The 21,355-nt window shown below is 40.9% G+C and overlaps 1 protein-coding gene across 1 annotated transcript in view; it reads left to right on the top strand.

The window, feature by feature from the left end:
• The window catches only part of anapc10 (anaphase promoting complex subunit 10), a 43,261-nt gene extending 36,612 nt beyond the window's left edge, over positions 1-6,649 (top strand). The window contains exon 5 of the mRNA XM_060832886.1: positions 6,392-6,649. Coding sequence (XP_060688869.1) covers positions 6,392-6,622 — 231 coding nt within the window. The 3' untranslated portion in view covers positions 6,623-6,649. The remainder of the gene's footprint in view (positions 1-6,391) is intronic.
• The last annotated feature ends 14,706 nt before the right edge of the window (positions 6,650-21,355 follow it).

Here is a 21,355-nt window from a genome sequence, read left to right as displayed (position 1 = left end):
CATTCACAGCTTGCACTTGCAGTAATTTTGTTTGTGACATGAAGCTCACAGCACGGTCTCCCAGTTCTTACTGTCCTCTATTATAAAAATCTTAGATGACCGTATGCAGCAAGTCGAGACGAGCTAACTGAGGCCTTCGAAAAGAGTAAACTTCCTGGAAGTGACAGCTTACCAATTGCATTGTATTCAACTCTGTGGGACTTAATCGGCCAGGTTCAGTTGGAAATGTATGAAAGCATATTTTCGGCTTGTAGCACGTCTGAATCATTGAGGAATGGCATCATCACCTTCATCTACAAATAGGAGAGAGTAGGGGAATTAAGAATTGGTGGCCAATCTACTGAATCCTGCCCAAGGTCATGTCTGCTCTGGGGTCAGTGATTTGGCCTGACCATATTTGTATTGAGCAGGAAGATCATGGATTGCCTTACATTACTCAGGGATATGATCACTCATGTGCAGAACATTGGGGGTGGGCTCATCAGCCTGGACCAGGAGAGGCCTTCAGTTGAATATTGCACACTTCCCTATGGACATGCACTCCAAAATGAGTTTTGAGGAGGGAACCTTAACTGTTCTACACAAATATCAGTACTTCAGTCTTTATGAGTAGGGCCCAGAAAGCTTCTTGCACTTGTGTAGGGCTGCCCTCTGTCTCCTGCCTTGTTTTTGTTCCATAGTGCTTTTTGTTAATCCATCAAGACAAAATGTGGGCTTCAGAATGATGAATATCCCATACTGCAGAGGCCTGCAGGTCAAGGCCTTCCTGTAGGTGGGTGGTGTTGCTGCTTTCTACTCAGATGAGCTGTTCGTGTCACTGACGCATGAGTAACTGCAACCAGTTCAAACTGGCCTTCACTTTGTGCTAAGCATTGATGTGGAGGTGCCAATGTTGGACTGGGGTGTTCAGGGTCAGAAGTCACATGATATCAGTTTATAGTCCAACAGGTTTATTTGAAATCACCACACTGTCAGAGCACTGCTCCTTTGTTAGGTAAAGCGAAGTGTCATGTAAGTTGACAAAGGAGTAGCACTGCGAAAGCTTATGATTTCAAGTAAATCTGTTGGACTATAAACTGGTGTCGTGTGACTTCGGACCTCACTAAACATTGGGAAGTGCATATAGCCAAGGTGAGACAAAAACTGGACATGTGAGACTGTTGATCACTCTCCAATACTGATAAAAAATCTGGTCATCAGGTTTGAGATGCTCTCAGTAATGTTGTACATGGTAGAAGTCTGGCTCATTTCCCATGTTTTAGTCGTCACCCAAGGTAGCTTTTACTTCATTTGGGAGATTAAAGATGGTTAATGACTGCAGGGACACCTTGTACAAATCTCTGAATAGAGGGCGAAGAATGTACTCAATGTTGTGCATCTTTGTGTGTGGCTATATCGAGTTGTGATGCACATGGTCCATGCGCACTAATTACAAAGACAAAGAACAAGGAAAATTACAGCACAGGAACAGGCCCTTTGGCCCTCCAGGCCTACGCCAATCTAGATCTTCTATCTAAACTTGTTACCCATTTTCCAAGGATCTGTATCCCTCGACTTCCTGCCCATTTATGTATCTGTCTGGATACATCTTAATTGATGCTATTTGCCCATCTTTACCACCTCTGCTGGCAACGCATTCCAAGTGTAAAGAATTCCTGAAGAAGGGTTCATGCCCGAAACGTCGATTCTCCTGCTCCTTGGATACTGCATGACCTGCTGCGCTTTTCCAGCAACACATTTTCAACGCATTCCAAGTACCTACCACCCTCTGCGTAAAGAACTTTCCACGCATATTTCCCGTAAAATTTTCCCCTCTCACCTTTGTTATAGTGTAGACGAGACCACTCAAAACATTCTTAAGGAGGCAGTCCCAGACCGTAACTTTGCAATCTGTTTTGGTATGTGTACAGTGAACATTACCTGGATTATGTTAGCTAGGTTGACTACTAGATTTTAAAACACACAAAAATGTATTCACAAAATTACGCAATGGAACACACAGAATAGAATAAAGAACCCCTACAGAACTCAACCTGTCCAGCCTGACTTAATAATGCTGTTCTGAATATACACAACAGTCCCAATAAGCAAACTCCCTTTAAAACCCAGTGTAAATGGAACACGTGCTTACAGGTTGAAGTTGAAGGGCAGAAAAGAGAGACAGTTTTCACACAGCTCCCTGTTGAACTTCCCAGTTCAAGACTGAACTAAAACTGTTCAGCTCAGCTCAGCTAGAGAGCTGACCACTTCCCTTTCATTATACAGGTCACTTCTGAAACATGATCACTTTGGTCTGAAGTCTTATCTGTTTACATATAAACAAAAGGCCTCTCAAAATCTTTTTCATCTCTGTACCAAACCAGACTGATTGGAGCCCGGCCTGGTTTATTACCCCTCTGAAAAGAAAATCAAGGACAGAGTCTACTTGAGTCAAGAAACAGTTTTTAAAAACCCCTTGAACTCACGACCCCTAGTAATTGAGTCCCCTACTACGTACTGAGGTTCTACCTGACCCCAGTGTTGCAAAGGATGGGTCAGTCTACATTGCTGTCCAAGTAGTTGGGCCATACTATATTAATTGTCCCACCTGGAAATAATTGTACAGAAAAATACCTTTTGTCACAAATGCCTCAGGGAGTGATCAGTTAGTAATGTCCTCGAGACTCTGCAGAGAGTGGAGAAAGTCCATCTTGGGAGGTTCCCCAAGCAGACTGTGACATTAATTTGACAGAATGCTTCATCTCCAGAACTTTGCAACGAGCTCCAAGATGTTGCTTGGCTGATGGTGAGAAAGGCACTACCTGTCAGATCTTTTATGCACACCCAGACTCTCTGTGCCACCATAGACAGTAATAGAGGAGATACAGGAGGAGACTGCACAACCTGAGAGCATGGGGTAAGTTGGTGGGAGGGATGAGACTGGTTAATCCACAGTGTCAAGTAAAACAAATCTAGCTTATTGTTAAGATCCCAGCTGATGTTACCACTGGACAACCCAGGTCTCAGACTGAAATCTAGCTTGATGGAATATGTTTTGTTTATTTTTATTTAACAAGGTACCTTCAGTGGAAGTGTGAAGAGCCCTTCGGTAAGAGTCCCAAATCTGTTCACAGTATTATGGCTGTGATCTGACTAGTACCTTGTACTGTTTTAGTGAAACCTCTACTTTTATACGACATTCCCTTTGAAATATAGACCAACACTCCATTTGCTAATGGCTTTGAGGATTGGACAATTCCGCCATTATAAATGCCAAGGGATTTAAAAGACCCACCCAGTAATTAGCATTCAGTCAGAGTTCCATGGCTGCTGCTTCAGAGCTCACAATCCAGAATTTCAGCTGCTGAACCCACTGAGGGTTGCAACCCACAGTTTGAGAAGCCCTGCTATGGGGATTTTCCAATCTTTGACCTTTTTTTAAGATTCAGCATTCCTACAACATTATATTTCAAGACTTTATATTTTAAGAATGTTGTACCTTTTTGAAATTATGTAAAATATCTAACATTGTTACGCAAAAGGTTTTAAAAAAATAATCAATTTTCTCCTCATCCATCTTTATTGATCCTAGTCTGGGATACATTTCCACAGGCTGTTGCTGTTTTAGAGGTATTGAGTCATACAGCATGGGAACGGAGTGATCCAGTACTTTGGCAAGTGGCAACAATTCATATGTGACTGAAGGGAAGAATCATCAGGTTGCTTCTGACAGCAGGAGACCTGATACTTGTGATTCTGTTGAATATGAGAAACTTACAATTCCTGGAGATTTATAGTTTTCTGTCTGCAGATGTGAAAAATCTTTGGTGAGGAAAGCTACTACTGTCTTTGTGGTTCTGTAATGGGTTTCACTCTCTCCCTCCCAACCATCCAAAAAAAGATTATCCATTAGCATAGCATTTAAGACATTTGGCGAGGCTAAATTACAAATTCTACAGTTGATGTTGCATTTATCCATCACAAATCTGAGATTTTTTAAGGCTTCCTAAATCTGAAATTCTTGGTAATCTGTTCAGTAATATTCTAGGTGCATTTCTATAAGTATGTTTTTGCCCACTGTTCTGTCCAATTATTAAAGACCTTCTCTTTATAAAATCATTTTTAGACTCCCTCTCAGTTTTCCAAAGTGTCAGCTGAGCAGAGCCCAAAGCATCAAGTGGAGTAAAGAATAAAGCTACTTTTAATTGTGTGGGTATAATGTTGTGATCTTTTTGAGAGTACTGAATACTGTATCCACACACACTGTGGGAACTTCTGGAAGATTGTTTTTAATCATCCTATGTGGCTCACAAGAGTGATGACATAAAGAATATAGAGCACTCATCATTTTTGTTTTTAAACTGCTTTTAGTCACGAATCCCAGACAGCAGCTGAGTTCACAATTGATCCATCAGCACAGTAGATTCATTGCAGGGACACTGAAAGCTAATTTTTTTTTTCACGTTTTCAACTAAATGAAGTGTTGTAAAAATGTGAATGGGTGTTAAAGGATTTAGTGGTTTTTGAGCTTTCTGCATGTGTTTGAAAGCTGTTCCTTCAGCGATGTGGGTGGCAGGTTATGCAAATGCATAATGGGATGCTGTTAGTTTTCTACAGTTTCAGCGTAAGTGTTCAACCACTTGGAAAATTTTACTATTGTCTTCATTGTATGAGCTCAATCCAGTTCAGTATTCCCAAACGATCTTAGAAACTATATAATTGTAGACATGTAAAAACATGGTTGTCTCGAATGGACTTTTCAGCATTTAAAATGTACAAATCTTTAACTAAAAATGCAAATGTTACTCAGCAGCTCAATTGAATGTCTATGGAAATACTTAAAGTTGATACATAAATACAGAACCAGATCTTACATTGTTTATGTACAAAAACTGGATTCTTTGATTTGTTAATAATGCTCAGTAATCTGGCTTAAAGTTATAAATTGAATGATATGTAAATATAATCAACTATAGTGAAGTTTGCCAGGAAAATCTTTCTATAGTCAAACAGTGCTTGGGTGAAATATTATTGCTGAAAGTCTATTTGGGCATTATACAGCCAAGTTAAACAATTACATTTTAATTCGACGCAATGCAGTTTTTAATGTTGAAGGCAGTTATGGTCATTTGCCTAGCTACCCTCTAGCAGTACTTTGACACTTAAATAAAATATACACAGTGTACTGTTTTTTCTCTTTTCAGATGGAAAAATACAGATTCATACTGTTTTTTTTGGAAATACTAGGTTATTGAGAAAGCAATCTTAACATTTTAACTCCATTTACTACTTTCATGCTATAGTTTGTGCAGGTGTGCAGTTTATTTTCTGTCTTGGCTTTTTTCTGTTCTTTTGCTTCCCACCACATGTGCAACATTCATACACTTTTCTCTACATCATTTTCCCTGAAATCTTATGTTTGCCAGAAAAACCCTGGCTGAGCATTTGGGCACAGAGCTGACTGGGTCAGGCAGCTTCCTCTTAATTGAGCCATTCATTGCTCCAACTCCTAAGTGCTAACACAGCTTTAGTAATAGCATTTCCACTTGTGCAGTTATGAGTTCAAGCCCCATTCTGGGATAAATGCGTAATCCTGGCTTATATGTCACCTACGATAAATGAAGGAATGTCATATTATTCGTGTGCTGTAGGTGATATGTTAACTGAGGATCTACCTAGTTGGATAGATTTATAAGGTCTAACAGTAATACATACTGGGGAATCATGGACTATAGCAAAGAGAAATTATTGACATATTGATTTCCTGATGTACAATCCCTGCCAATTGGATTCCTTGTCAGAAACATGCTGCTAAAAAATGTTCCCTATTTTGTAGCAGTGCTAAATTTATTTAAAAGCAGATGTTTATTTCCAGTGCTTTGTTTACATTATAGAAATATATTTGCAAGAGATGCCCATACCTGATAGACATTATAAGTCACCTAGTTTTGCAGATTGTGAGGGAAGATGATATGAATTTAACATTAAAGGCTCGAAGGCATAAATTTGGCTGAGTTGTTTTTTTAAATATGTTCATGGGATGTGGCCGTTGCTGGCTGAGCTAGCATTTATTGCCCATCCCTAATTGCCCTTGAGAAGGTAGTGGTGAGCGACTGCCTTTGACAAGTGCAGTTTAAGTTATATGTAATATCTGTAATTTGGTATTTCATTTGCAACTTGACATTGGATTTTTGTTTAATGCATCATTACGTAACAATCCAGTTATTTTTCCCATACGTGACAGATAACCTGCAGTCAAACTTTTTATAAGAATATTTGAAACTCAAAATTTGTGGAGCAATTCTAAAGCTGATTTTTCTTTGTGCTACATGTGCCTTTTTAAAAATTTTAGTCTATTTGATTGCACCAAAGTGGAAACAATATTTAATACATTTTTCTAATTGAATTACAGCAACTGGAACTGGTGGAGCCAAGCGGGTGGATTCATGTTCCACTCACTGATGTCAACAAGAAGGCAATCCGTACGTTTATGATACAGATTGCTGTACTAGCAAATCATCAGAATGGAAGAGACACTCACATGAGACAAATTAAAGTCTACACACCAGTGGAAGAAAGTTCAATCGGTAAATTTCCGCGATGTACCACTATAGACTTCATGATGTATCGCTGCATTAGATGACTGAATATTAAAGGAAATGTTTTGAAATATTCTGAAAGCAATAACTGATTTTTGGTTTTTTTTGTTCATTTGAATTTTAAAAATCATTTGATTTAATACTGTATGGGGAACAAAAGATTCTCCATTGAATGGAGACAAAATAAAGTTAATGCCTGAAGCTGTACACTTGGGTCATGATCGTTGTTGTGGAAAACCTGGGTTCTAATATGACCTGCGCTTGCTCTGGATCAAGGCTACAGGCTGCTGAGACATCTGATTGGAAAGGTGTTAACTTTTAGCTTCTAGCCCCCACCAAAGATCTGAGCATCACAATAAATAAAACCCCTTATTTGTTTACCAGTTCAATGGTAGATCATTGCGAAGGCAAATTCATCCAGCAATATAAAGAGAGTGTTACCAAGAGACGGCTCTGAAGACATTATGGGAAGCCTAATTGAATTAAAATGCTGCATTTACATAGACGTTATAAAAATCTCTCAGGCCAAGTTTTAATCAGTGCCAAATAATGACAATAAAAATGGCTAGAAATTTATTGCATATCCATGAATAGAATTACTTTACTCAAACTGTAATTTGGGATAAATGTAATATGTGGATGAATGTCAATTTACAAATTGTTTTGTTGTTACACTGGGTTCCTACATTATCTAGATTGCAGTTCAGAGAACCCCTACAGTGCGGAAGCAGGCCATTCGGCCATCAAGTTCCTCTGAAGAACACTGCACTCAGACCCATTGTTCCTCCCTCCCTAACTTTATTCCCTGTAATCCTGCATTTCCCATGAATGATTCACCTAACCCAACCTACAGTCCCTGGGCACAATGGGCAATTTAGCAAGTCCCAATCCACCTAACCTGCACATCTTTGTGAGGGAGGAAACTCTTGCAGAAACAGGGAAAATGTGCAAACTCCAAACAGTTGGCCGAGAGTGGAATTGAACCCGGGTTTTGGTACTGTGAGCAGCAGTGTTAACCAGTGAGCCACCTTGCTGCCCTGTAGCTTAATCGATTATGATCAATTCATGGAGATTTTTCTAATCTTCCTTCACTTAAATGTTTGGCAAAGTGAAATCGTGCACAACAATGTTTGACAATAGCATGAGCAACACAGTCTGGGCTGAATTTTAACACATGCAAACTGATGGATTTGGGAGATGTCAGAGGTTTCAGTGAATAAATCTGAATGAGGAACTGAATCAACCTACTTCCAGTTTTAACAGAGGTGGGATAAAGTGGTGATCATATTGCTTTTCAGAAGTAGGTTAGTTATTTAATATCAGGAGGTGGCAGGTTTTTTTTAAAAGTCACTCTTTTGAACCACAGGTGGCCAGGTCTTTACAAAAGGCGTGAATCCATGAGCAGCTATGGTAACTGTATTACCAAAGGAGCAGCAGTTCGACAGTAATGCTGTACCGTCTCTTGTGATCAATCTGCTTACCTTACTTTACCCACCCTCCTCATTTAGCAATCTGCCTACTTACTCTTGTCAGCTTTAATCCTGTGAAACAGATTTCTTGTCCAAAACTCCATCCTGTCAATCAAGATGCCCATAGATAAGAAGCCTCCACTTAAAGGGCTCTGGTAGCTGTATTTTGCAGCATGTAGGAGAAGCCCGATTTTGGTTTCTTGGCCTCCTTCATCCCAGCATTGAACATGCCTTCAGCAAATAAAAAGGCCTCTGAATCCATATCCATTCATAACTGTATATTGTGCATAAAAGCCCATCAACACTTCTCTCTGATCACTGCAATTTACAAGGTCCTGCATCCATTTTCTGCTGTTGTCTTGCCATGCCTTCTCTGACCAGGCCAGTTTTTTTCTACAACCACTAGACTCTCGCCCTGCTTTTTCCAATGATGCTACTTTCTCAGTTATCCACAAAGTACTGGAACTTCAATCTGGCATGCCAGCATTGGATTCCGGCAGAAGTGGAATAATAAAGAAAGGATTCAAATTATAGTTTCTCAATTATTACTTTGAAGTATAGAAAGTTTCTACTTTTGGTCAGCATAGCTTTTAACATTGGGGCTCAAGGGCAGCACGGTGGCTCAGTGCTTAGCACTGCTGCCTCACAGCGCCAGGGACCCAGGTTCGATTCCAGCCTCGGGTGACTGTCTGTGTGGGCTTTGCATATTCTCCCGTGTCGAAGTGGGTTTCCTCCAGGAGCTCTGGTTTCCTCCCACAGTCACAAAGATGTGTAGGTTAGGTGAATTGGCCATGCTAAATTGCCCATAGTGTTACATATATCTATTTCCCCACTCTCTATATCTTCCATGTCCTCCTTCACAGTAAACCCTCTTGCAAAATACTTTTTTAGTATCTCTCCCATCTCTTGCCATTCCACACATAGGCTGCCTTGCTGATCTTTGAGGGGTTCTTTTCTCTCCCTAGTTACCCTTTTGTCCTTAATGTATTTATTAAATCCCTTTGAATTCTCCTTAACCCTGTTTGCCAAAGCTATCTCATGTCTGCTTTTTGCCCCCATGATTTCCCTCTTAAGTATACTCCTACTGCCTTTATACTCTTGTAAAGATTTGCTCAATCTCTGCTGTCCATACCTGACATGCGCTTTCTTCTTTTTCTTAACCAACACCTCAGCTTCTCTTGTTGAACATTTTACAAGATAACGTATGGCTTACAAAGGGTGGAAACTGGGAAGTTGTTTCTATTAGGCAGGGAGACTACGACTCTTGGGCACAGCCTTAAAATTAGAGGGGGTCAACTTAGAATGGAAATGAGGAGACATTTCTTTAGCCATAGAGTAGTGGACCTGTGGAATTCATTGCCATGGAGCGCAGTGGAGGCTGGGACTTTGGGTGTCTTCAAGGCAGAGATTGATAAATTCTTGATCTCGCAAGGAATTAGGAGCTACAGGAAGAGTGGGGGTAAGTGGCATTGAAATGCCCACCAGCCCTGATTGAATGGTGGAGTGGACTCAATGGGCTGAATGGCCTTGTTTCCACTCCTATGTCTTATTGTCTTATGGATATAACCTGTCAGTTCTAGTATTATTCTTCTAAATCATTTTTATAGCCTTTCCAGTTCTCTATACCGTTCATACCAGAGCTCTCATAACCTCTCTAATTTTCAATGATATTTGCTCAGTACTAACCTACGTTAGCTTCTTTCTTCTTTAATGATCTTATAACTTGTGTTGCAAGTTCTAGTGATTTCTACATCCAGTGTGCAAATTGTTTATCTAAATATGAACAACAGTGGTTCCAGTGCCAAGTCTTGTGGAACACTAATTGTCAAAAAATTAGAATTAATGTAACTACTTTTAAACCTGTTCTGTAGCCAGCATGTTAGCCATTCTACTTCATGATCCCTTGTGTAACCTTAATCTGTTCCTTACCAAACTGGCAGTTTGAAAATATTACATCTACAACATTACTTTGGATTATTCAGAGAGTTGAATAAAACTGTTGAGATATGACCTTGCTTTTGAATTTGTGCTGAAAATATATTTTGATTTCAAGATAGGTTTGTATTATATCTGAGTAAATATTTCAATTAAGTGATCTATAGTTCTCTAGACTTGTTAAATTTCCCTTTGTTAAATAGGATTACTATTAACTTTTGCTGATCCTTTGATACTATTAATAATGTCTCATAAGTACATAATAAGTTTGCATCCTTTATATTTCTTCTAGATTCTTTTAAAATGAAGAGATGTGAATCAACCAAACGTGCTTGGTTAGTTTACCAATTATCTGACTTTTATCTTTAATAGACAGCAATGAAAGAACTGTCATAGAAATGTCTTAATGTGTTTGCCGGAAACATTAGTAGTACTGTGTTGTAGGGCATATCGGTGGATCATGGTAGACCCATGGGCTTTCTGAAAGAATCAGCTTTCAATTGCTGAACCATACAGATTCAACCTCACTACATATAGTCCACATCACTAGCCAAATCATAGACAGAATTAGAACCCCTACTAGTTTTATCTTGTTTTAGCCGTAACAGCTTGCATTTTTGTTATGCCTTCGGTAAAACATTACATGGAGTTGTCATAAGAGCACTATCAAACAAAATTTGACGTGGAACCATGTGGGACAGAAGTCATGACCAAAGACCTAGTCAAAGAGTTAGGTTTTAATTAGCATCTGAAAGGAATATAGGTTTAATTGGACAATTTTAGAATATGGGAAGGCACAGCCCCCAATGACAGAGTGATTGAAATCAGAGATTTATATCAGATTGGAATTTGAGAGGATTGGAGATTTTGGAAGACTGGCTGGAAGAGGGAAGAAAAAAAAAGCGTGGTCATGAATATTTTGAAAACAAACCTGAAAATTCTAAAATCAAGGCATTGCCGAAACACAGTTAGGTCAGCAAACATCAGTAAGATTAATGGGATGTAACTTAATGTAAGGTAAATAAGAAGCATTTTCTGAAGGATGTTAGGGGTTTCAACAGGGACACGAGCTTTAAGAAGTGGTGTGAACAAATATGTCCCCATCCATCATTAATATTTACATCAGTGAATGGTTGGTCTTATTTTAAAAGAGAAGGTATTTTATGTCTATCTCAATAGGTAATTGAAACATTTATTTATATCTAACTTGAAAGGCAATAGCCCAAAATATAGCACTCAACAAGAACTGCATTGATTCTCAGACCTTGCAGAAAAGATGATCAGGCGGGATGCAACACAAGCTGCTAACTCAGGATTGCTTGGTTTGTACAATTGTCCCCAACCCTAGCCCGAGCCCAAAACCCAAACCTAACATTAACCCTAACCTCTGCACACAAGTTTAGTGTGTAGAGTAAATATGAACACCAAAAGATAAAACAGTCATGATTAGAAGGAAGTGTTAGAAGAAAGGAAGAATATTAAAGTGTATAGTGTCACAATGGAATAACTAGATTAGTTTGTCTATTTAAGACAAAAGGTAAAGGAAGAGGGCACTTGTGCTGGAAGGTAAAGGTTTTTGAGAAAACAAATGGAGGCAATGAGAGGAGAACAAAATGGAAAGAAGTATTAAAAGCATGATTTGGCAGTAATGGAGAGATAAGCTGTTGGTTCATCTGATATGATAAAAATTAAGAATTCTCTACACATTATATGGAAAGTATTAAGCTTTTGTTTATGGCAATAGAATGGAGAAAAAAATGACAGGCAACAATATTGGCAGCTCAATATTCCTGAATATAGAGTTTTCAGTTAGGATAAAGCCAGTGACAGCAAAAGGAGGTGGGGGAAGCAATATTGGTTCAGGAATAAACTATTCTTAGGAAAAGGATGATTTACTAAATGGATTAATAAATGAGGCTTTATGGGTGGAGGTTAGAAATAAAAAAGAGGCAGCCATACTACTCGGAGTTTACTCCTGACTCCAAATAGTGAGAGGGAGATAGAACAAATGTGTAGACAAATTTCTGCCTGTCAGAATAAGTAGGCAATAATAGTAGGAGACTTTAATTATCCCAATGTCAACTGGCTTTCAAACAATGTAAGGCGCATTGAGGGTGAAAAGTTTATTTACTGTGTCCAGGAATTTTAAAACAATACATGACAAGCCAAACAAGAGGAGACACAATTCTGCATGTAGTTTTGATAAATGAACCTGGGCAAATACACAAATTACAGTGGGCGTGTGGTGCTGGAAAAGCACAGCACATCAGGCACGACGAAGGGCTTATGCCTGAGATGTTGATTCTCCTGCTCCTCAGATGCTGCCTGACCTGCTGTGCTTTTCCAGCACCACTCTCAACTCTGATTTCCAGCATCTGTAGTCCTCACTTTCTCCCAAATGACAGTGGATGACTATATTGGGGATAGTGACCGCAATTCGGTTAGGGTTAGCACTAGGGTTAAGGTAGGGTCAAGGTTAGGGTGAAAGTTAATGTTATGGTTAGGATCAGGGCTGAAGCTATGTCTAGGACTAGATTAAGGGTTAGGCATAGGGCTGTGTTTAAAGTAACTCTAGGGTTAGGTTTAGGGCTATAGTTAATTTTAGTGCAAGTGCTGGAGTTTGGGCTTGGGTTAGGGTTAATGGCAGGGCGAGGGCTATGGTTATAGCTCGGGTTAGGGTTGCTTTTAAGGTTAGGGTTGGGCTTAGGGTTAGTGTGAGAGTTAGGGCTAGGGTTTGTGCTAGGGCTAAGGTTAGGTTTAGGGTTAGGGTTAATGCTATAGTTAAGTCAAGTGCTAGGCTAGCATTAGGATTTGCGTGAGGGCTAGAGTTAGGACTAGAGCTAAAGCTAGTGTTATGGCTTGGGTAAGGTATAGGGTTGCATTTACAGTTAATGTTAGGGCTAGGGTTGATGCTAGAGGATTTTTTTAAGCTAGGTGCCAGGGTTAGGGTTAATGTTAGTTTTGGGCTCGGGCTAGGGTTGGGGTCATGATTAGGAATGTGTTACGGATTAGGGCTAGTATCAGAGTTAGGGCTAGGGTTAATCTTAAGGCTAGGCTAAGGTTAGGTTTGGAGTTAGGATTAGAGTGAGGGTGGGGATGGGTGAGGTTGAGGCTATGTCTTGGATGAGGTTTGGTTTGTGGCTGTGGCGTTAGGGCTAGGGCAAGGTTAGGATTAGGGTAGGTGTTAGGGCTAGGGTCAGTGTTACGGCTAGTTTTAATGTTAGGATTAGGGTTAGCACTAGTTTTCTGGTTAGGATCACGGTTAGGCTTAGAGTTAATGTTATGGTTAGAGTGAGGCTAGGACCAGGTAGGGTTAGGGCTATGTTTAGGGTTAGGTCTAGAACTAAGGTGAGGGTTTGGATTAGGATTAGGGCGATAGTTAATTTGAGTGCAAAGGCTGGGGTTTGGGCTTGGGTTGGGGTTGGTGGCAGGTTGAGGGCTATGGATAGAGTTATGGTTAGGCTTGCTGTTAGGGTTAAGGTTAATGCTATAGTTAAGTCGAGTGCTAGACTAACGTTAAAATTAGTGTTAGGATTAGAGTTAGGATTGGAGCTAGGCCTAATGTTGTGACTTGGATAAGGTATAGGATTATATTTACAGTTAGTCTTAGGCTGGGGTTAGTGTTATGGCTATGTTTAAGCTGAGTGTCTGAGCTACAGTTAACATTAGGGTTAGATTTAGGATTAGAGCACGGGCTAGGTTTAGGGTTATGGTTAGGGTTGGGGGTTAGGATTAGGAATAGCTTTAGAATTACGGCTAGGGTTAGTCTTAAGGCTAGGGCTAAGGTTAAGTTTGGAGTTAGGGTTAGGGTTAAAATTAGGGCTAGGTTTGGGTGAGGTTGAGGCAATGTTTTGGATGAGTGTTAGGGTTTGGTATATGGCTATGATGAGTGTTATGGTTCAGGTTAGGGTTAAGGTTAGTTCTCAGACTGGGAATAGATGTTTGGGTTAGAGTTTGGGTTAGGGGTATGGTTAGGGCTAAAGTTAGGGTTAGGGCTAGGGTTAGTGTTAAGGCTTGGATTAAAATTAAGATTGGGACTATCGTTACATTCAGTGCTATGGCTAGTGTTAGATTGAAGGCTAGGGTTAGTGTTAAGTTTAGGGTTATGGCTAGGGCTTAGTGTTATGGTTCAGGTTAGGGTTAAGGTTAGTTCTCAGACTGGGAATAGAGTTAGGTGTTGGGTTAGAGTTAGGGTTAGGGGTATGGTTAGGGCTAAAGTTAGGGTTAGGGCTACGGTTAGTTTTAAGGCTCAGATTAGAATTAAGATTGGGACTATCGTTACATTCAGTGCTATGGCTAGTGTTAGATTGAAGGCTAGGGTTAGTGTTAAGTTTAGGGATGGAGTTATGCTAATGGGCAGCATGGTGGCTCAGTGGTTAGCAGTGCTGCCTTACAGCACCAGGCACCTGGGTTCGATTCCAGCCTTGGGCGACTGTCTGTGTGGAGTTTGCACATTCTCCCTGTGCCTGTGTGGGTTTCCTCTGGGTGCAACAGTTTCCTCCCACTATCCAAAGATGTGCAGATCAGGTGAATTAGCCATGCTAAATTGCCCATTGTATTAGGTACATTAGTCAGGGGTAAATGTAGGGGAATGAGTCTGGGTGGGTTACTCTTCGGAGGGTTGGTGTTGGGTCGAAGGGCCTGTTTCCATACTGTAGGGAATCTAATTTAATCTCATTGTTAGAATTTGGGCTAGTATTAATGTCAAGCCTAGAGCTAGGTTTAGGTTTAGCCTTACTGTTAGGATTAAGGTTAGTGTTAGAGTGAGAATTGGGCCAGGGTTAAAATGAGTGCTTGGTCTAGGGTTTGGGTTAGAGTTACCGTTAAGGTTAGGCCTAAAATTGTAGTAATTAAAGTTAGGGCTTGTGTTAGTTTGAAGGCTAGGGCTAAGTTTAGGTTTAAGATTAAGGTTAGGTTAAGGGTTAGTGTTAGAATGAGGGTTGAGGTAGAGTTAAGGTGAAAGGTAGGGCTAATGTGAGGTTTAGGGCTGGGGTAGAGGTACTGTTAAATTTGGGCCTCGTGTTACTATTAAGGCTGGGTTTATAGGAAGGGTTATGTTTAGAGGTTGTACAGGGTTAGAGCTTGGGTGATTGGTTGGTTGAGGGCTGAGGCCATGTCTAGGATGACAGTGAAGGTTAGGGTTAGAGTAAGGCTAGGGATTAGGGGTAGAGCTAGTGTTAGGGCAAGAATTGAGTGCTAGGGTTAGGGTTGGAGTTAGGGTCAGGGTTGGGGTAGGAACTAGGTTTTGGGCTAGGGTTATGGTTTAGAGCTAGCGTTAGGGCTGGGCCTATGTTTAGGCTGAGGGTTAGAGTTAGGGCTAAGAATGGATTGAAGCAAGAGTTAGGCTTAGGGTTTGGGTTATTTTTATGGCTAGAGTTAAGGTGATGTCCAGGGTTAGCGTTAAGTTTAGTGTTAGGGGAATGGTCAGAATTAGGACTAGAGATAGGTTTTGGGTTAGGGTTAAGTTTGGATTTAGGGTGAGAGTTAAGCCTAGGACTAGGGTCAGGTTTAGTGCTTAGAGGTCTATGGTTAGAGTTAGTGTTGGGTTCAGTTTAGGGCTAAGGTAAGGATTTGGATGAGGACCAGGTCTAGGGTATGGTCAGGTTCAAAGTTAGAGTTAGGATTAAGGTTAGGGTTAAAAATAAGGTCAAGGTTAGTGTTAGAGCATGGCTTGGGTTCAGTTTAAGGTTGGGACTTCAGTTAGGGTTAGGTTATAAAATTAGTCTTAGTGCTTAGCATAGGGTAGGGTCAGAGTTAGGGTTAGACTAGGTTTATGGTGAGTGTTTTGGCTAGGGTTAGGATTATGGTTAGCATTAGGGTTAGGATCAGGAATAGAGTTGGGATAAAGGCAATGGCATGGTTTTGGAGTGGGATCAATGTTCAGGTTAGGGTTAGGTCTAAGGTTATGGTAAGTGATAGGGCAATGGGTAGGGTAAGGATGAGGGTTAGAGTTAGGGCAAGGGTTAGGATTAGGTTAGGACTTGGATTATGGTGATGGTTAGGTTAAGGATTAGCACTAAGATTATGGATAGTGCTAAGGCTATTGTTAGGTTTGTGGGTAAGGCGAGACATAAGGCAAGCATTTACACTTAGGATGAGGGGTGGGTTAGGGTGAGGGTTAGGGCTAGGTCTCTGGTTACGGTTATGGTTATGGGTGGGTTAGGGCCTGGATTAGGGTTAGTATTAAGGTTAGAGTGAGGTTGATGTCAAGGATAAGGGTTAGAGTTAGGGTTAGGACCAAGAATATGGTTAGGATAATTGCAAGGGCATACTTTAGGGTTGGGGTTAGGTTTAGGGCTTGAGGGTTGGGGTTAGGGTTCACTTTAGGTCCAGCGTTAGGGTTAGGGTAATGGTAGAGGTTAGGGATAGGGATAGAATTAGTTCTTGGGCTAGGGCTAGAATTGTGGATGGGTTAGGTTTAAGGTTAGGGTTAGGGATACAGGTTAGGGATACAGTTAGGATTTGTGCTAGGTTTAGGATAAGTGATAAGCCAATGGTAAGGTAAGGTTGAGGGCAAGTGTTAGGGTCAGAGATAAGGTTAGGATTAGGGTTATGATTAAGCTTAGGCTTATTAGCACTGGGGTTATGTTTGTACATAGGGATAGGCATAGGTCTAGGATTAAGACCTGGGTTTGTATTAGGGCGAGGGCTATGGTTATGTTTATGGTTGGGGCCTGGGATGGGTTTAGTGTTCAGGATATAGTTAAAGTAGTTCTGGATTTAGCATTTGTATTAGGCTTATGGCTAGGTGAAGGATTAGGGCTCGTGTTAATGTTAGGTTTAGCGTTAGTATTACAGTTAGGGCTAAGATAGTACTGGTCAAGGTTGAGCTTAAGGTTTTCATTATGTTGAGGGCAAGGATTAGATTAAGGTCTTGGATTAGGGCTAGTGTTAGGCATTTGGTCCGAGTTAGGTTCAGGGTTAGCGTTAGGCTTCAGTTTAAGATTAGAGCTAGGATTGGGGTTAGGTTTTAGGGGTAGGAATAGTGTTAGGATGAAGGCTAGTTCTAGGATTTGGTTTAGGATTAGGGTTAGTGCTAGGGCTGGTGCTTGAGTTATGCCTAGGGCTAGGCCTAGTCCCTAGGCCTAAGGTTAGGATGTGGGCTCATGTTAGGATCAGGGTTTGGGCTAAGGTTAGGGCTCAGGTTAGGTTAAGGGTTCGGGTCAGGGTTAGCATGAAAACTTGGGCTAGGATTAAGTTTTAAAATCAGTGTTTGTGTTTGGCATAGGGTTAGGTTTAGTGTTAGGGCTAGGGCTCTTGTTAGTGTTAGGGTTACTCTTTGGTCTGGGTTTGAGTTTAGGGTTAGGGTTAGGAATGGGGCTAGGGTTTGGATAAGGGCTCGGTTTAGGGATAGGGTTGGGATAGTGTTAGGACTATGGTTATGGTTGGGGTTAGAGATCAAGTTCATGCTCGGACTAGGACTAGGCTTGTGGGTAGAGTTTGGCTTCAGCTGGGGCTAGGATTGTGGGTGGAGTTAGGGTTAGGACTTGGGTTAGGCCCAGGGCTAAGTTTTACGTTAGTGTTAGAGTTACTGTTAAAATTAGGCTGATAGGTACTATTAAAGTTTGGGTTAGGGTTATGGCTACAGTTGAAGTTAGATTTAGGGTTAGGATTACAGTTAGGGTCAGAGTTAAGATTTGGGTTATTGTTAGGGTTAGGGTGAGGGTTTGGTTTAGGGTTAGGGATTGGGTTGAGAATGTGGTCCTGGAAAAGCACAGCCCGTCAGGCAGCATCCGAGGAGCAGGAGAATCGACATTTCAGGCATACGCCCTTCAGCAGGAAAATCAGGATAGGGCCAGAGATATGTTGAGAGGCATGCCTAGGCTGGGTAGGATCGGGGGACTGTCAGGCAGTTGGGCAGTTTGTAGACTGTGCAGCCACTGCTGGGCCCCTTTCTGATGCCGGAAGAAGCAGTTCAGAGGCAGCCCAAAGATGGGAGGAGTGGTATTTGGGTCGCTGTCCTCAGAGCTGTGTGAGCAGGAGGGGTCGTGCAAGGTATGAGAAGGTACAGAGAGATGAGTGAGGGGAGGTAAGAGAGGTGGGGCAGGTAGGCAGTTGTGTCCTTAGGCAGTTGTGGAGCAGGCTACTCCTGCCATCTTGAATACCATAGTATTGTTGTGGTCACACATTCTACTGTCTGATGGTAGTGCCCTCTTCAAGGGGAGTTAGGAATGGACAATAACTAACAGCTGAGCCACATTACCAAGAATTTTAAATGATGGCAATTTGCTAGTGGGGCCATTTGTACTTTAGAGGTTATTACCTCTGTAAGGTTCTGCTTTTAATGTAACCCCTCGATGCTCATATTTACTTTGGAGAATCCTTTTCTAAATCCTACCCATGTTGTTGGTACTCATGACAACTGGATCCTTCTTGTCTCACTGCAACGTCCCCTTCAACCCTAAAATGATGTCGTTTAACACTGGTATCAATCAGGAACAGTGCTCAGAAGTCATACTCTGAAGTACTGAGAATAGTATCCAGCCTCCTATCTCCACGCCCCCTTATTAAAACTACTGCCACTACATTCCACTTTTTATTCCACAATTTGACTGGTTCTCTGTACGACATTATTGCAATCAGTTTGCTCGTCCTCTCTGCAGTCCCATCCCTTGCCCACACAGGCTGCAAGAAACTTGAACCTATTCAGTCACGTGTCACGCACTAACAGCACCATGCACCTGTCCCTAAACTACACAGCAAATCTGAAGCACTGAACCTAAGTAGTGTGGTATTTCCCTGGAACAAAGTGTCCAGGTAATTTTGCTGATCCCTGAGCATTTCGAGCCTTGGACTCCAGCTCATCAAGTCTGAGCTGAAATGTGGATGCTGCTGATCACACTGATGTTCACCAGTTCCCACATGTTCTAGCTGCCAGTCCTGCCACCTTTATTTGATTAAATACTACTTTTGAGAAGTTACTTCATAATTATTTGTAGCTATATCAGTTAGTTTGACTAATTCAGTTATCTCTCTCTTCATACCTAGGTTTACCTATTGTCATGGTTTAGAGAAAAGAAACCTCAAAACTCACATAATGTCTCTCAGTCTTATTTCTCATGAGTACTGCCTCTCACTTTATTCCCAGTTGTCAGATTTAGTCCATTGTGTGGGTGACGACATCAGCCAGTTTGAGAATAAAACATCTTGGAAACATCATATGTTATGAATGACCAGTTAACTCTATTTTTGGGAAGTGTTACCCGAAAGAAGGTGCCAGAACAGCAGGAGAACTCTCTGCTCCTCTTGGAGCAGCACCATTGCATTTGGGCACAAAAGTCAAGGCAGACACTCTAGTGCAGTATTAAGGCATTGCTACACTCTCAGATGTCACTGTCACGCTCAGGGAGGGGGATAATTACCTGGACACTTTGTTCCAGGGAAATGTCACACTACTTGGGTTCAGTGCTTCAGATTTGCTGTGTAGTTTAGGGACAGGTGCATGGTGTTGTTCGTGCATGACACGTGACTGAATAGGTTCAGGTTTATTGCAGCCTGTGTGGACAAGAGATGGGACTGCAGAGAGGATGAGCAAACCGAGGCCTTATCCATCCTGGATAAAAAATAACTTTTTGTCACATTTTGAAGAAGAGTTGGGAATAATTCCCATTAGTCTGGCCTAATCTAGCCACCAGGAAACATTATAAAGAAAGATTATATTAATAACGTCTGTGGAAGCTTGCTCTGTGGCTATTTCCTGCATTGCAACATTCCTTATACTTCTGAAGGTCTTGATTGGCAGTGAAAAAAAAACTTTTGCATGTCCTCTAGTTACGAAAAACATTATTTAAGTGCAATTTTTCCATTCACTTGAGAAGGTAGTTGGGACCCTAGTTTAACATCTTAAACCATTACATGAGGAATAGTTGTTTTAAAGTCAGATTTCCAAATTTTTGCCGGTTGGTTTCTGAACCTTTGAAAAATGTTTGGCAACATAGTGAGAAGAATAAATGGCTTCTGCAGTCTCTCGTCCCACCTGGTGAACAAGAAGCATTGGTCACCTCCAACAGTGTTTGTGTTTCTTATTGCTATGGGAGACATGGGCCAAAAACAGTTCCTATAAATGTCATTTGACAAGATGGAGAAATGATGACACACTTGTATTATTGTTATTAATCCAGAGATAGGTAATCTTCTGGGGATCCAGGGTTTGAAGCCTGCCACTGCAGATGGTGGAATTTGAATTCATTTTTTTCAAGAAATCTGGAATTAAGAGACTAATGATGACCATAAAACCATTGTCAATTGTTGAAAAGTTTATCTGGTTCACGAATGCCCTTTAGGGCAGCAAACTGGCATCCTTAACCGGTCTGGATGACATAAAGAAATCATTTGATCGTCTTCTGAGAATGAAGAGTGAAGAGAGTCATAGAGTGGAAAATAGATTTTGTTTATCAAGGTGGGACTATGTTTACATCAGGAATGTTCTAAACAGGCAGTAAAGAGGGAGAAAGTGAAGCTGTGCTTTGTCAAAATGTTGATTCAGTTAAGGTCTTATTTATCTCAAAGAATCGATTTGAGAGAAGTATTTCTTTTTGTAACACATAACTGGAGATAGTTTGCAAAGTCTAGGGGACACTAAAGATCATTTTCAGTACTGGGATTAAATAGTTCAGAAGTATATAATTATTTTATTAATTTCTAGGTGATACCCCATTGTGCAACTTCTAGAAACTCAGACACATTAACTGCCACAAAGAAGGAGAAGCTTAAATTGCACAAAGTTCGTTGTAGCCTATGAAATGGAGAAAAGTTCTGAATGTGCTATATAGCTTCAGGACTCCATATACTGAATGCCTTTTCTGGCTCGTGGAGGACAATATTTAGAATTCACAGGGTCATCAGCTAAGGATTTGAGATTCTGAGCGTAAGGGGAGGCAGCACATTGAGGTCTGGCTCAGCCATTGGACTGTGCAAAGCCCTAGCTCTTTGATTCGTGACACTGACATTGCCCATTTCCATTTTGCTTGTTCGGCCATATTATTCCTTTATTTGGTTTATCCTCACTTTTTCATTTTTCATCTGGGTATGGTGAGAACCCATCCAAATCACATTAAAATTTTGAATCAATGGGCACTTTTCAAAGATGAAAATATTGTGTGGAATCTTTTATGGGTTTGAGCAATGTGGCCAATAGCAAAGTCTGGCAGATTCAGACAAAAAAATGCAGTGAAGGGTTACACCCAAAACGTTGACTTGTCCACCTCCTGATGCTGCCTGGCTTGCTGAGTTCTTCCAGCCTCCTGCCTCTGTACTTTGGATTTCAGCATCTGCAGTTTTTTTGTCTCTAAAGAAATTCAGTGAGGCCCATCTCAATGTGGAGTAACTCACTCCATCTTTTATGCTTTTCATAAGTAGTAAGGTGGGTTTCTC

The sequence above is a fragment of the Hemiscyllium ocellatum genome, chromosome 1 (assembly GCF_020745735.1).
Source record: "Hemiscyllium ocellatum isolate sHemOce1 chromosome 1, sHemOce1.pat.X.cur, whole genome shotgun sequence".
NCBI classification, from domain to species: domain Eukaryota; kingdom Metazoa; phylum Chordata; class Chondrichthyes; order Orectolobiformes; family Hemiscylliidae; genus Hemiscyllium; species Hemiscyllium ocellatum.
This window is presented reverse-complemented; position numbering and strand designations above follow the sequence as displayed.